The following is a 15,322-nucleotide window of genomic DNA, read 5'->3' as shown; positions in this document are numbered from 1 at the left end:
TGGAGATAACAGGTTTCAGTCCAACCAAAGAGCATCTTTCACCAAGTTGATGGTGTGACAAGATTATGTTGCGTGATAGATATGTTTTGGGGAGATAAATTGCGGCAGGTTTTTTTTAAGTGTACGTCACATACAAACACTTTTAAACAGATCTTATTTAAAATACTGGATCTCTGCTCATGCTAGACATATCGGTGCCAAGAGCCTTTGCAAAAGCTTTGGAGAGTGCCCAAGAGACTTCACTAATGGAATGTTGTTTACAAAAAGGCAACAGATGAAAGAACTTGTCAGAGCCACAGACAGTCTGTTCTAAGAGGGTCATGTGGTTTTGCAAGCAGAGAGAATCAAACAGGTTTTCTCTCACAGAGAAAGGGAATTCAATTCTGCAGTTTTACAGTCAGCAGTAGCTGGGACTGGAACAGGAACAGGACAAGTTGGTAAGCTTGTGGAAAAACCCCATTTGGAAGACGGGTTGTCAGTGCTTAGTTCAGCCTGGTCAAAGCCATTGTGGTTCATGCAAGAGGAGAGGACTGGCTGCCTAATGTTTCACTTGAAAGAGAAACAACAAGGAACTCTATGGTGACCTGAAAGAAAGAGGTTATCATCTGGAGAACTCTGAGTGTGCAATTTTTCTTGGCAAGACACTGAAGTGGCTGATTAAAAAGGAATCAGTTATGGGTGTCCAATGAACAAATCTCTCTCTGAAAACTGACAAGAACCTTCCTGTGTGGTAACCATTTACCTTTCAAGCACCAAAGCCTGGTGAACTTTATAAATGTTAAATTCTGTGCACTGTAAAAGAATTGCCTGCAACCAATGAACTTGGAGGAATGAGAAGTGATATTGGACTGTGAATCCAAGAACTTTTCTGAACTTACACGCACATTACATACACGTGCGCTTAGAATTAGAAGGGGGTTAAGTTAATAGTGATAAGTTAAAGTGTGATTCTGTTTTCATGTTTAAAGATAATTAAAAGCAACTTTTGTTTAAGTAACCATTTGTCTTGGTGAATATCTAATGCTGCTGGGTTTTGGGGTCCTCTGAGCTCATAACAATGGTCTTCCAGCAGTTCTGGACGTCGGACTCAGAGTGTGTCCCCGGGAACAACCTGTAGATCAGAGAGTCCACTGTCACACTGCTGCTGCTGGGAATGAACCGTGACAAAGCCCCTTGCATCCTTCTACACACACTCTTTGAAAATCTGCATTCAGCAAAGAAGTGGTTGACAGTTTCCATTCCATCCGGAGGTCAAATTGCCTGGAGGGTGATGTTCCAATTGTACAAGGACCTAGCTGGGAAGGTCCCTCTCACTGTCAAGCAAGGTCAAATCCTGGTGCATTTATGTGACCTGGACAGTCTGCTCAGGGTACCATCTCATTAGATCCATTGACTCATCTCTAGTTTCTGGAGGACCTTCTGGGCTGACCACTGCCTGATGGCCTTGTGGTCGAAGGTATTGCTCTGGAAAACCTTTTTCAGGAAGGATAGGTGGTGTGGCAAAGACCAGTTAACTTGACTTCGCTGTGCGGCATAGGGGCCAGGTCTATCCTTTGCAACTCCTCAGACAGGTAGAACCTCAGCCCTTAACAGCACTTGGTATCCTCATACTTTGTTTCCATGACCAACCTGATCCAACACACACAAGGTAGTCGTCAGGATGAGGACCACGTTGGATACGCCATTACCCCCATTTTCTGGTGACTTATATATGGTGGTCCTTCAGACCCTATTAATTTTGGACCCCCAAATGAATCTGAAAACTGCTCTGGTAACTGCCATGGGGAGGTGCAAGGAATGGGCCACACCTGTGCCACATACAGCAGAACTAAGAACACTTTGCACCTGTTGTCGAGAGGGAATGCATGCTCACAGCCCCAATTTTTGGTAGACCTTTGCAATCCACTCTGACCAATTTTGTTGGTCCCCTCCAAACCAGATCTCCAGCATCTTCAGCACCAGTTCTTCTGGTTTACCCTGGTGCCTGATGTGGACTCAAATTGCTCGCATTTGCTGGTCAGTCTCCAGGCCGATCACATATCCGAACAGAAGAGGGTGACATCATCCACGTCCAGAGAGGCCTTGACTGAGTCCCTTCACTGCCTGACAACGTCACTCTTCTTATGCCCTCGTCCTTCCTGAGGGAAGGATGAAGTAAGTGCAAAGGGCTCTATGCAACACACAAATAAGACTGGAGACAGTGGACAACCTTGACGAGAAGCTGTTTCCCCACCTATTGATTTGGACTGCACTACTAGACCAGTTTCTTTTTCAATATTTTTAATGGATTTTACTGAAATAATGCATAGGTAAAAGCCATTAATCAAAGGTAATATATAAAAAGGAATATACAGAAAAAAATTATACAAAAATAAAACTATTATATATAAACTCAATACCATAACAGTGAAATAGAAAAAAAGTAGTAAAACACTTAAACAATTACAACATATGGCTAATTGAAAAAGATTTTTTTTAAAGTAACTATTATACTATACTACAAATTCTAACTCCTTCCCTTCAGAATTTATCCATTAAATAAATATTTCACTACCATTATAAGAAGCCACAAACTCACAAAGATCCAAGTGATCTTATAAATTATAAAAATAATAAAAGGACCATATCAACTTAGAAAATTTAAATCCATTACAATAGAATGTCTAATATTTTTCCAAACTTAGACATGCCATCATGTCAAATAGCCATTGAGTATAAGTAGGGGGGGGACAGCATTTTTCCATCTCATCAATACTGAACGAATAGCAATAAGGGAGGCAAAAGAGACCACGAGATTGAGACATAGTTAAATTCTTGGTCTCTTTCGGAGTTTGTGAAACTCTTGAGTTTCGGTCGCAGTTGAGGGGGTGTTGACTTTGCTCGGGGTGGTGGCGTGAGCCATTTTCTCCCTTGTTGCCTGTGCTTAAGTGGCTACACATTTTAGGCAGGCCATGCAGAGGTGGCCTGCTTCCCCACACAGGTTACAGCACTTGCTCTCTGCAGTTCTTAGTTTGGTGGTCTTCCAACTTGCAGTTTCTTTGCAATGATTGCGCTGTATTGAACCACCGCACGTCCCGGTTTGTTGCAATTCCTGCACACTCTGTGCTGTCCAGTGTAGACCAGGTACCCACTATTCCCTCCAATGGTAAACACCAAGGTGGGGGAGTGGATGAACGGCCCCTTTGCGGTCCTCTCTCAGCTTCTTCTTCACTTGCCATTTGTTTGTCCAGATTCCAAATGTGTATTTGATGTCCACACAGATCCCTGTCCCCTTGACATAACAGCCAAGGAAGGTGAGCACATCCTTGACTGGCACATGTGGATTGAACATGTGCACCATTATCACTCATTCATTCTGTGTCAGAAGGGTGAAGAGTGGCGGCACCTTGAAAATCAAGAGTGGAGCCATGTTCCCCTTCTGGAATTCCCAAAACAATCTCTGCCATCCAGCCAGTGTCATGAACGTCCACAATATCCTGGAGACAGATGTCCTTCACCTCAAATTTGAGGCCCTCCATCAAGACCTTGCGCAAAGACATCCCAGGAAAATGATGATCCCTCACCAAGGTCCTTCACTGCCACACTGACAGTGTTCTGGATTCTGAGTGCTGCTGAAGAAGTTTCCTGTTGCAGCCATCCTTGTGGAGCTGGTAGATGCAGGCTTACAGCTGGAGGTGTTAGATTGGTCCTCCAATCCACATAGATCCACCCCCAGGGCAACAAGCCAACTTGCACCAGAAGTCCTCTTGGATGTCTTCTTCCATGTCGCTATAGCTTCTCACTTCTCACAGATCCAGTTGATCAGTTCTTATAAGAACTGCACTTGATCTTAGCCAAAAGGCCAAGAAGCATTCTGAGTGTTGTTTCTACTCCAACAGGCCCAGTGAAGGTTTGTGTGTTCTCTGCTGACTCCAGGCTCTTTGCCAGTGGCTCCACTGATGGCACAGTAAGGGTGTGGGACACAGGAAAAGCCCATTGTCTACACGTTCTGGAAGGTAGGTGACTGAAGGGGGTCTGACCTCAACAGACCTAATATTCTTACATATTGCATTGCCTAACTACCTTTGCTTAGATTTAATCAGGTAGGAGGTACTTGATGGAAAGGGCATTAGGTGCAAAAGACTGGACTCCTCGCTGGGGTTAAAGCTTAGCTGATATACTGACTGTCCCCTTCTTTAGATATGCCCCAAATTTATCCCATTCAGTATTTTAACTCTTCTGACTTGCACAATGGTAACTATTATCTTGTATTTATTACCACTTTGTAATTTAATGTACATTATTGTAGTTTTTTAATGAAGTACCTGTTCAGCTGCTACAAGTAAGACTTTGTACATGTGTATGACAATGTTATGTTCAGGTAGCAAGGTTAGCATAGCAGTTAGTGTAACTTCATTACAGTGCCAGTGACCTGGATTCATAGTAGTTAGTACATTCTCCCCATGTCCGTGTTTCCTCCAGATGCTCTAGTTTTCTCCCACATTCCAAAGACGTATCTGTTTGCAGCTCAGAATCAGAATTTATTATCATGAGCATGTCACAAAAATCGTTTTGCAGCAGTCATCACACTGCAAACATTTATATAAACCACCTTACAAAATAAATAAAGATAAATAGTGCAAGAAAAATTCAAAAATAAGGCAGTGTCTGTGGTTCATTAAGGCATCTGATGGCACATGGACAACTTATTTTCCTCTGCCAGAGTGCTCGTCTTTAGGCTTCTGTACCTTTTTCCTGATGGTAGTAAAGAGGATATGGCCTGGGTGATGGGGGTCCTGGAGGACAGTGGCTGCTTTCTTAAGACACCAACTCTTGATGGAGTGATGTTGCAGGCCAAATTAACAACCCTCTGGATCTTTTTCTTGTCCTGTACATTGGCACCTCATTACAAGATAGTGATGCAACCAGCTGGAATGCCCTCCAAGGTACACCTGTAGAAGTTTTTGAGAGTCTTCATTGACTTATGAATCTCCTCAAATACCTCACCAAGTATAGCTGCTGGCTAGCTCAGTTGGTCACATGGGTATATATGGGCAGTGTGGGCTGGAAAAACCTGTTACTATGTAATATCTCCAATTTAAATTAAAAAATCTCATCATTAATTTGCAAACCCATTTGTCCCCTTGCTTAATGTGTTTTCCGACTCTGCACAACAGTCAAATCAGTTAATATCTGGAGCTTATCCATCAATGTCAATTACTGGAAATACTCAGCGGGTCTCTGACCTGAAACATTCACCTTCTCTCCATAGATGCTGCTTTTGATGTGCTTAATGTTTCCAGTTGTGTTTTTGCTTTAGATTTTTAGTTTTAGTAGCTTTTCTTTTGGATTTCTGAGGAATGAAATAATGGACTCTATGCTTATCCAGTTACAACAGTTGGATGAACAGGCACATTGGTAACTGCAATCAAACTGTTGATGTGAAATTTAAACACAGTAGCTACAATTCATGGAAATACAAAAGTAAATTACATTTTCCCACATTAGATGTTAATATAGAATCAAATTCTCTAACCTTATTTTAACTATAGAGCTATAGATTCAGCATTCAGTTCAAGTCACATTCTCACCAAAGCCACAAAACATCTCATTAATAATAGTCCAAATATTATTTAATCAGGTTTTTGTTCTGAACCATAGGACACAGCCGAACTGTGGAAACTGTAGGCTTCAGCTACGATTCGCAGCTGCTGGCATCTGCAGGCTGGGATCACACAGTCATCATGTGGAATCCAAAGGTTTGTGGTACATTTCTCATGTCTTCCATCATTCTATATCCCTAGCCCTCCCCTCCAAAGGATCAGAAAATACGTGCAAGCCATTTTGACCTTTGAACCTGCACCACTATTCAATATGATTGTGGCTGATCATTGACTTTTGTACACCATTCCTGCTTTCCCTCTGTACCCCTCAGTCCCTTTAGCAATAAGGACCACATCAAACTCCCTTTTGAATAAATCTAACAAACTAGCCCCATCAACCTCTGTAGTGGGAAGTTCCACAAGTTCACAACTTTGAGGGAAGAAATTTTGTTCTACTCGAAACAGCTTGCACAGATGTAAGTGAGATTCTGGGAGAGCTGATGGGAATAAGGGGAGAATAAAAATGGATGCATAAATGGTCCATGGCCTGTTACCGTGATGTACTACTCCAAGTATCACTGTAATTAGGGTGCAGCTGTAATGTTCTATTACATTTGCCATGTTAGTGAACTGAAACACCCTTATTTTGGACAATGGGTAACCAACAAGTACACCTACCAGGTTTTAAAGCAAATGACTGAGTGATTTTCTGATAAGCAATGCATTATTTCCTGCAGGATATGCTCCATCCCAAGAACCCTGTACTCCAAAAAGGTTTTTCCAGTTGAATGAGATGGGGTTTGAAACAAGTCCAGACAGTGGAAGACAACAGTTGTTCAGAGATCATGTAATACTTTTTGCTCAAGAGGGGAAGAAGTTTCTCAGCTTAAGTACATTATAACCCTATAAACATAACAGGATTTGCTTCAATACCTTTACATCAGGATTTAAATCAAATGACCAATTCAGATAATACTTTTATGATGAATTATCCAAGTCTGAATTTAATCTCAATCCTTGCCTAAGCTACTTTGTCCCACTCACCCAGGCAACTTGTGTCCAACACTATTCCTCCTCCAGCATTCTGTGGCAGTGGCTTTCAAACTCAAATTCCACCTTAAGCAATCCCTATGCCACAAGTGCTCTGTGATTAGTAAGGGATTGCTTAAGGTGGTATGTGAGTGGAAAGAAATAGATTTTAAAAGATTTTAATCATATCTTATTGACTTGTTATGTGCAGTTTCATAACTCCAAAGGAAATGGGCCAGTGACAAATTTTCTCCAGCAAAATATTTCAGTAACAATTGGACCTGGAGCAACAGTTCTCAACCTTCCCTTCCCACCCACATACCACTTTAAGCAATCCCTTACCAATCACAGAGCACTTATGGCATAGGGATTGCTGAAGGTGGAATGAGAGGTTGGGGTAGGGGAGTTTGAAAACCACTGTTCTACAGAAAGGATTCAGTATAACCCCTTCCTCTGCAGTCCAGTTAGAAATCCAATACTGAAGGATCTTTTCCTCTTTTTTGGAAAATGCATTAAGTAATTAAGTTTTCTTTCGAAACCCACAAACCTGAGTTTGTTGTCTCATCTCAGGAAGCTCAGTAATGTTACAGCAATAGTTAGGGATCATTTGAATTGGATTTTCTGAATTAGATTGTGCAAGAAATAATTAAGGGTTATTGTTTTAGTGGCTCTGCACCAAAGATTAATTCTAATTAAACTTTTTTTGGTACACAGCTGGGCCAACTCACGAAGAAACTCTTGGGGCATAAAAATGTCATCAAGACCTGCGCCTTTTCATATAATGGAGAATATTTGGTAACTTGACTTCCATCAATCCATTTCCAATTATACTCTCTGCACCTTTCTGAAACACTTTTTTAACTTAGTGAAAGTTCCAATGTATCTTAAATATTTTTGTGACTTCAGACATTAAAAAGATAGTTATTCAGAGGTGTGAGGAGAACCAGGGTGGGGAAAAGGGTGCAAGAAAACAGTGTGAAAGTTTGGTCAAGGAGGTACACGCTGACATGTAATTAAAGACAGGCTAGTGTAAAGGAGCTCCTGTATCTAGTGATCACAATTGGATTACCAGGTGGATTCCAAATATGGACAGAATTGGCAATTCTGGAGGAAGACAAAGACAGATACATGACAGCTGTGGCCATTACAGCCTACAAAATAAGGGTGAACACCATAGATGGTTGTGATGCTTCATTTCCCAAATGAGCTTAACACCTTCTGTGCCCACTTTGAGAAGAACCACCAAATAGTGCCTACTAGAATCCCTGAAAAGGCTGGGAACCCCGTGATGTCTGTCTCCGAGGGCAACATCAATTATTCAAGAGGTTGAACCCTCGCAAAGCACCAGGCCCTGATGGCATACCAGGCAGGGTACTGAAAATCTGTCCCAACCAACTAGCTGGAGTGTTCACGGTCATTTTCAACCTCACATTGCTGCAGTCAGAAGTTCCCACCTGCTTCAAAAGGGCATCAATCATCCCAGTACCCAAAAATAGTGTGAGCTGTCTCAATGACTTATCACCCAGTAGCACTAACTTCTGCTGTCATGAAATGCTTTGAGGGGGTGGTCATGGCCAGAATTAACAAATACCTCAGCAAAGATCTGGACCCATCGCCGACCATCACAATCACTCCACAGAAGATGCAATATCGCTGACTCTCCACTCAGCTTTGGATCACCTTGAAAACAGCAACTCGTACATCAGTCAGTATGAATTGGAAGCAGCATCTCCTCATTACCATTGATCAACACAGGTACACCCCAAGAATGCGTGCTTAGTCCACTGCTCTACCCGTTATATACCCATGATTGTGCAGCCAGGCGCAATTGCAATGCTATCTACAAGTTTGCTGTTGATACCAGTTATCGGCCATCACATTTGGAAATGAGAAAGCGTACAGGAGATAGATCAGCTTGTTGAATGGTATAACAATAACCTTGCGTTGTCAGCAAAACCAAAATGATGGTGGACTTCAGGAGGAAGTCAGGAGAACATGATCCAATCCTCATCAGGGGCTCAGTAGTGGAGAAGGTCAAGAACTTCAAATTCCTGGGTATTATCGTCTCCGAGGGTCTGCCCTGGAGCCTCCATGCTGATGCAATCACAAAGAAGGCTCACCAGCGGCTATACTTTGTGAAGTGTCTGAGGAGATTCGGTATGTACTGTGGAGAGCATTCTGGCTGGTTGCATCACTGCCTGGTATTGAAGTGCCAATGCTTAGGACAAGAATAAACTCCAGAGGATTGTTAACTGCAACATTATAGGCACCAGACAAGCACCACAGATACTACATGAGGCAGTGTTTTAAAAAAGTGGTTTCTATCCTCAAAGGCCCTCACCACCCAGAAGGCCACGTCCTCTTCACTCTGCTACTATAAGGAAAAAGGTACAGGAGCCTAGATGAACACTCAACAGCACAAGGACAGCTTCTTCCCCACTGCAGTCAGATTCCTGAATCATCAATGAACCAAAGACACTGCCTTACTTTGACTTTTGTGCACTATTTTTTTTTATATATAGTAACGCAAGATAGTTATATGTTTGCACCATGATGCTGCCACAAAACACCAAATTTCATGACTTGTTCATGACAATAAATTTGATTCTGAATTGTGATGGTCACCTTTTTTCATTCAAGATGATACCCATACCTGAAGAATACCACCCAAGGTTGAGAATTAGCAGGATAACAAGGAAAAAATCAACTATTAAAAAATATAGTATGTACATCCGAAAGATCTTCAGATTAAGCCATATTTGCTATGAAGTAGTTCAACCTCTTGATTAGTACATATTTTCACCAATAATTGTTTCTGTTATAAAACCAGCCAAGTCCAGTTTGCAGTGCTGGGAGTGTTTAAGTTAACCATTTATATTCTTGTAACAGGCCACTGGATCTTGGGATTTTAAAGTAATCATCTGGAGTCTACATACCAAGCAACAAGAGACTTTGCATGGTCACACAGGCAACGTGAGCTGTGTTGCTTTTTCTAGCATTGGAATGCTGGTAAGTTGGATTGTGCAATACAAATGGGGTATTGGAACAAGCATAATGGTTGAAGTCAATGCACGCTGTGGTACTCAGCTACAACTCAGGCCTCTGCTAGTCTGTCACACAGGTAACAAGCTTTGATTAAGAATGGTTGACAGTTTGAGCTGAAACGCTTTCTCCCACTTGTACTGCTTGACCTGCTGAATTTCTCCAGCAGTGTTCATTTTCAGATTCCAGCATCTGCAGTCTTCTGTGTATGTCCATCATTTAAATCAGTTTAACTCTTTCCCTTGCAGTCTGATGTCAGAAAGCAAATACATTATGTGCCAACTAAATTTGAAAATGTACTGGGGTGGGGCTACTGGTGCAACATTTAGAAGGGGGATATAGAAAAAGGTTTAGAAAACTTGAGTTAACAATATCAAAACCTCAACTCCATCTGATGCACCCTTTCATAGGCTTCAGGATCCTGGGATAAGACTGTCCGTGTGTGGGATTCAAGGAATGGGACCCTGATCTTTCTTCTGGAGGGACATAATAGCCACCTCACAGCCCTCTCATTTTCCCTGGATGCAATTTTACTGGTGACAGCAGCAGAAGATGGAAAGGTACTTAAGGAGTTGATTAAGACTGGAAGTGTTGGGGAGTACAATCAGCCAGACTGACTTATCCTGCTCTATTCTCATAGCTTCGAGTGTGGGATTGTGAGAATGGAAAATGCAAGAGGACCCTGAAGGTAATTCATCCCTAGTTTGGCTTTGGCAGGATGTCTAGATTACACAAGATGGTGAAAAGGTTGATTCAATGGAACTACATGAGCATTAATTACTCTTGAGTTTTCACAACAGCAGACAATGTAAGCATTAGCAGTGGGGATGCCAATCTGCATGCCCATCCTGTAGGTGATTCCAACACAGTCCATAAGTAGCCACAGGAGTACTGAACTGCTATCTTCAGCACATAAGATGATGGCAGCTCACCACCAGTCAAAGCAATAAACACAACTTGTCGGACACACTAAAGTCTCAGGGATAAACAAAATTTCATGCGACGACTAAAGTAAACTAAACTGAATATTAATTGAAAATTACAATAGGCACTTAACATAAAAAACAGGTGGAGTAGGTCACTCGGCCCATCAAGCCTGCTCCGCCATTTAATAAGATCATGGCTGATTGATCATTGGCTCAACTCCACCTACCTGCCTTTTCCCCATAGCCCTTAATTTCTTTTTTTTTTAAATGTAAAGAAATCTAACAGAACCTTAAACATGTTTAATGAAGTAGTCTCAACTACTTCACTGGGCAGAGAATTCCAGATTCACTGCTCTCTGGGAAAAAGTTTTTCCTCATCTGTCTTAAATCTACTCCCCTGAATCTTTGAGGCTGTGTCCCCTAGTTCAGGCCTCACTTACCAGTGAACACAATTTTCCTGCCTCTATCTATCCCTTTCATAATTTTATGTTTCTATAAGATCACCTCATTCATCTGAATTCGAGTGAGTATAATCCCAGGCGATTTAGTCTCTCCTCATAGGTCAACCTCCTCATCTCTGGGATCAACCTGGTAAACTTCCTCTGGACTGCCTCCAAGGCCAGCATATCCTTCCTTAAGTATGGAGACCAGAACTGCACATATTACTCCAGGTGTGGCCTCACCTTGTTCAGTTGCAGCAAGACCTCCCTGCTCTTGAATTCAATTCCTCTCGCGATGAAGGCCAACGTTCCATTTACCTTAATAATGTTGTACCTACAACCCAATTTTTTGCGATTCATGCACAAGCACTTCCAGGTCCTTCTGCACTACAGCATGCTGCAGTTTTTCACTATTTAAATAATAATCTGCTCTTCTATTTTTCCTACCAAAGTGGATTTACTCCCATCTGCCAGACCTTTGCCGACTCACCTGACTATACCCTTCTGCAGCCTCTCCACATCCACTCATTTAATACATCCACAAACTTAGCTACACTACACTCTGTCCCCTCTTCCAAGTCATCAATGTAAATGGTGAACAGCTGCAGGCCCAGCACTGATCCCTGTGGCACCTCCACTTACCACTGTCTGCCAATCAGAAAAACACCCATTTATCCCAACTCTGTCTCTCTGTCTTCTGTCAGTTAACAAATCCTCAATCCATGCCAATATACTTCCCCCGTCTCTTGTGCAGCACATTATCAAACGCCTTTGGCAATCCAGATACATTAACCTGTTCCACTCTATCAACCGCTCCATATATCCTCCAAGAACTATAGCAGCTTTGTCTAACAAGACCTGCCCTTTGAATCCACACTGAATCTGCCTGATAGAACCCTTTCATTCTAAATGTCTCGCTATTTCATCCTTATTGACAGCTTCAAGCATTTTCCCCAACTACAGACATAAAGCTAACTGGCCGATAGTTACCAGTCTTCTGCCTACATCCTTTTTTAAAAAAGTGGCATGACATTTGCTCTCTTCTAATCTGCCGGGACAGACATGCCCTGAATCCAGAGAATTTAGGAAAATGACTAGTTTCCTTCAGAACCCTGGGATGCATCCCATCAAGACCAGGAGATTTGTCCACTTTCAGTCCCATTAGTTTGTTCATCACTATCTCTTTTGTAACAATTATTTCCACAAGGCCCTCACCTCCCTTTCACCATTCTTTGGCAAGCTGGATGTGTCTTCCACCATGAAGACTAACACAAAGTATCTGTTCAATGCCTCAGCCATTTCCTCATTATTCAATATCAATCTCCCTTTCTCATCTTCCCTCTACCCACCCTCTTCCATTATATATTTATATTTTTTTTGCTATCAGTTTTTATATTTTGTGCTTCATACTCTATTCCTTTTCCTTGTTTTGTTGTCCTTTGTTACCTTTTAAAGTTATCCCAATCCTTCAGTTTCCCACTGCTCTTAGTTACTTTATACATGAGCTTTTAATTTTATACTTTCCTTTATTTCCTTAGTTAACCAAAGCTGACTCTTACTGCCCTTTTTTAAAAACGGGAATATATTTTTGTTGAGTACTAAAAAAACTGAGTTTTCCACTGTTCCTCAACTGTTCTGCCAACTAGCCTATGCTCCCAGTCCAGGCTGTTCAAGAACAATATACTAGTTTTAGATCTAACTATTGCGCCCTCCATCTGTAGGAAAAATTCAATCATACAATGATCGCTTTTCTCCAAGAGGGTCCCTAACTACTAGATTGTTAATTTTTACCTATCGCATTACACAATACTAGATCTGAAATAACACTCTCCCTTGTTGGTTCCCTAACATGCTGCTCAAAAAAACTATCACAGATGCATTCTATGAAGTCATCCTCCAGACTCCTTCAATCAACTTGATTTTCCCATTCCGTTCTTACAAGCCTCAGCTATCTCTCGGTTACCGGTACCGTAATTGCCTGTGCCACTGTGATATTGTTATTTGATGGGCGATAGACAACTCCGACCAGTGATTTTTTTTCCTTTACTATTCTTAACATTCTGTTCTTGTATAGTCTCTCACTATTGCCCTGATCTCATCTGTAATTAAGAGGGCCAACTCGCCACCTTTATTTTTCTATCTGATTACCTGATACCCTTGCAATTATGTTTCTGTGATGGCCACTAAATCATATGCCGGGGTACTAATTTGCACCTCAAGTTCACTAACCTTGTTTCTAATACTATGGGCATTCAGACAAAGTGCCCTGATGCTCATTGTCCTTTTAGAATCTCATGACCTCTGCATCCTTTGCTTTCGACTTTTCTGCCGTCTGTTTTTCTTTTTTCTCTTTCCTAACTCTTGCTTTGGTCTCTGTACCACCATCATTTTGTTTAGGTTCCCTGCCCCGGTAGTTTAAACCTTTCCCAACAGCACTAGCAAACAATCTCTCTAGGACATTGATCCCACCCCTGCCCAGATGTAGACCATCTGGTTTGTACTGGTCCCATCTGCCTCAGAATCGGTTCCAGTGCTCCAAGAAACTGCACCACCATTCAAGCCACATATTCATTCTAATTATCCTTCTATTTCTCTGATTAGCTCGTCACTGCTGTAATAATCCTGAGATTATTACTTTAGAGGACCCAAATTCAGCTTTTAGGACCTCATACCCCCTTTCTTCGTATTTTGTTGGTACAAAAATGGACCATGACAGCTGGCTGTTCATCCTCCCCTTTCACAATGTCCTGCAGCCGCTGAGGCATCCCATACCCTTGCACCTGGGAAGCAACACACCATCCAGGAGTCCTTTTTGTGGCCACAGAAGCTCCTATTGCTCTACCACTCTTTTTCCCTCCTCTTACACAGCAGAGCCACTATCCTGAGTACTGCTCCCTTCTCCTGATGGGCTATCTCCCCCAACAATATCCAAAGCAGTCTATCTGTTTTGGTGGGTGATGAGTACAGGACACTCCTGCACTACCTTCCTGTTACTGCTCTTTGTGACTCAGTCCCCATCTTTCTCTACTCTCTTCAACTGTGGTGTGACCAATTCACTAAATCACCACATTCTCCGCATCCCAGATGCTCCAATTTTTTTTCTTATAACCCAGAAATTACTTTTAATCATGTTCCTAACTCTGTGCTACTTTTTAAAATGATTTCTCTTTCTTTTTCCAGGGGAAATTGAACAATATCACTAGTTGCCAATTTTCTTCTCTTGGTACCATTATGATTGCAGGAACCCATGAATAGCAATAGCACAGACAACAAATCCCTATCAGTCACCAAGATTTCAAAGTAAGAATATTTCAAGATTTACATAAGTACACCAATTTAACATTGGATTAAGATGAAGTTGGCATCAGAATTAAAGGAGGCATAAAATGGTCCAATTTTATTTGCAAAACCATATTTTGCATAGGTAATTGTGAGCCTAAATGGAAATGTGAGATTTTGTCAATTCATCTGTGGAGAAAGAACAAATGGAAGCCAGAAATATCCCAGAGACATCATCATATTTGGTAATTGTTTGATCCCATCTTCTGTAATGCCATTTTTCCAGTGTTATCAAAGACGATGCCTCAGTTCAGAACCGAGGTTGCATCACACTGCTTACTGGAGGTTCTGCTTTTCAGGGCGATATTGGATCAGATCACCATTAGCCTAGTTGGATGGATATTCTGGTCAGAATAATGTTCTTTCATAACTTGTCTAGTCTTTCAACTTGTGAGTTGAAAGAAATCAACATTACATTGCAGAAATTAATGCAACCAAGATAAGCCCTCAGAATCCAATGACCTATATGCCAAGGTTTTGAAATAATTGGCTATCTATTTAATCTTCCAAAACTTGACAACTTTACAACTGTTCTGTTATTGGAAAATACAAATATAACCCCATTATTTAAGGAGTGAGAGAAAACAGAACTACAAACCAGTTAGTTTGACATATTTGGAATCAGTCATTAAATGGTGGCAAGACAAAAAAAATTGGGAGAAGCATCATCAGTTTAAGAAAGAGAACTTATGAATGGCAAAGAGGAGAAACCAGTGCATGTCGTACATTTAACATTTTAAAAACATAGCCCACTGCAGTTATTAAATATTAGTGCAGATGTCAGTTAATATATCAGCCAGTACAAATTCTGGCTTAGAGAGTGAACACAAAATCGTAAGAGACTATGATCAATAGGATGTTGCAGAGATCAGTGCAAAGGCTGTATTTGCATATACTTTATCAATATAGTGCCCCATTGCTAAAGGAGAGATTCCCAAAGATCCAAATTGTTAAGTGACAACCT

The 15,322-nt window shown here is 41.4% G+C and overlaps 1 protein-coding gene across 8 annotated transcripts in view; it reads left to right on the top strand.

The window, feature by feature from the left end:
* The window catches only part of wdr38 (WD repeat domain 38), a 29,941-nt gene extending 15,325 nt beyond the window's left edge, over nt 1-14,616 (top strand). For 5 of the 8 annotated variants that reach the window (XM_069888358.1, XM_069888357.1, XM_069888356.1 and 2 more), the window contains 7 exons: nt 3,879-3,995; nt 5,641-5,738; nt 7,326-7,406; nt 9,501-9,620; nt 10,064-10,213; nt 10,294-10,341; nt 14,200-14,605. In XM_069888358.1, coding sequence (XP_069744459.1) covers nt 3,879-3,995; nt 5,641-5,738; nt 7,326-7,406; nt 9,501-9,620; nt 10,064-10,213; nt 10,294-10,341; nt 14,200-14,274 — 689 coding nt within the window. In that variant the 3' untranslated portion in view covers nt 14,275-14,605. Of the gene's footprint in view, nt 1-3,878; nt 3,996-5,640; nt 5,739-7,325; nt 7,407-9,500; nt 9,621-10,063; nt 10,214-10,293; nt 10,342-14,199 lie in introns of all 8 variants that reach the window. The other 3 variants (XM_069888360.1, XM_069888359.1, XM_069888361.1) reach the window with 3 other exon arrangements.
* Nucleotides 14,617-15,322: the final 706 nt, after the last annotated feature.

The sequence above is a fragment of the Narcine bancroftii genome, chromosome 1 (genome assembly GCF_036971445.1).
Source record: "Narcine bancroftii isolate sNarBan1 chromosome 1, sNarBan1.hap1, whole genome shotgun sequence".
Lineage (NCBI taxonomy): Eukaryota > Metazoa > Chordata > Chondrichthyes > Torpediniformes > Narcinidae > Narcine > Narcine bancroftii.
The sequence above is the reverse complement of the archived record's forward strand: the minus strand, read 5'-3'. Positions and strand labels throughout refer to the sequence as shown.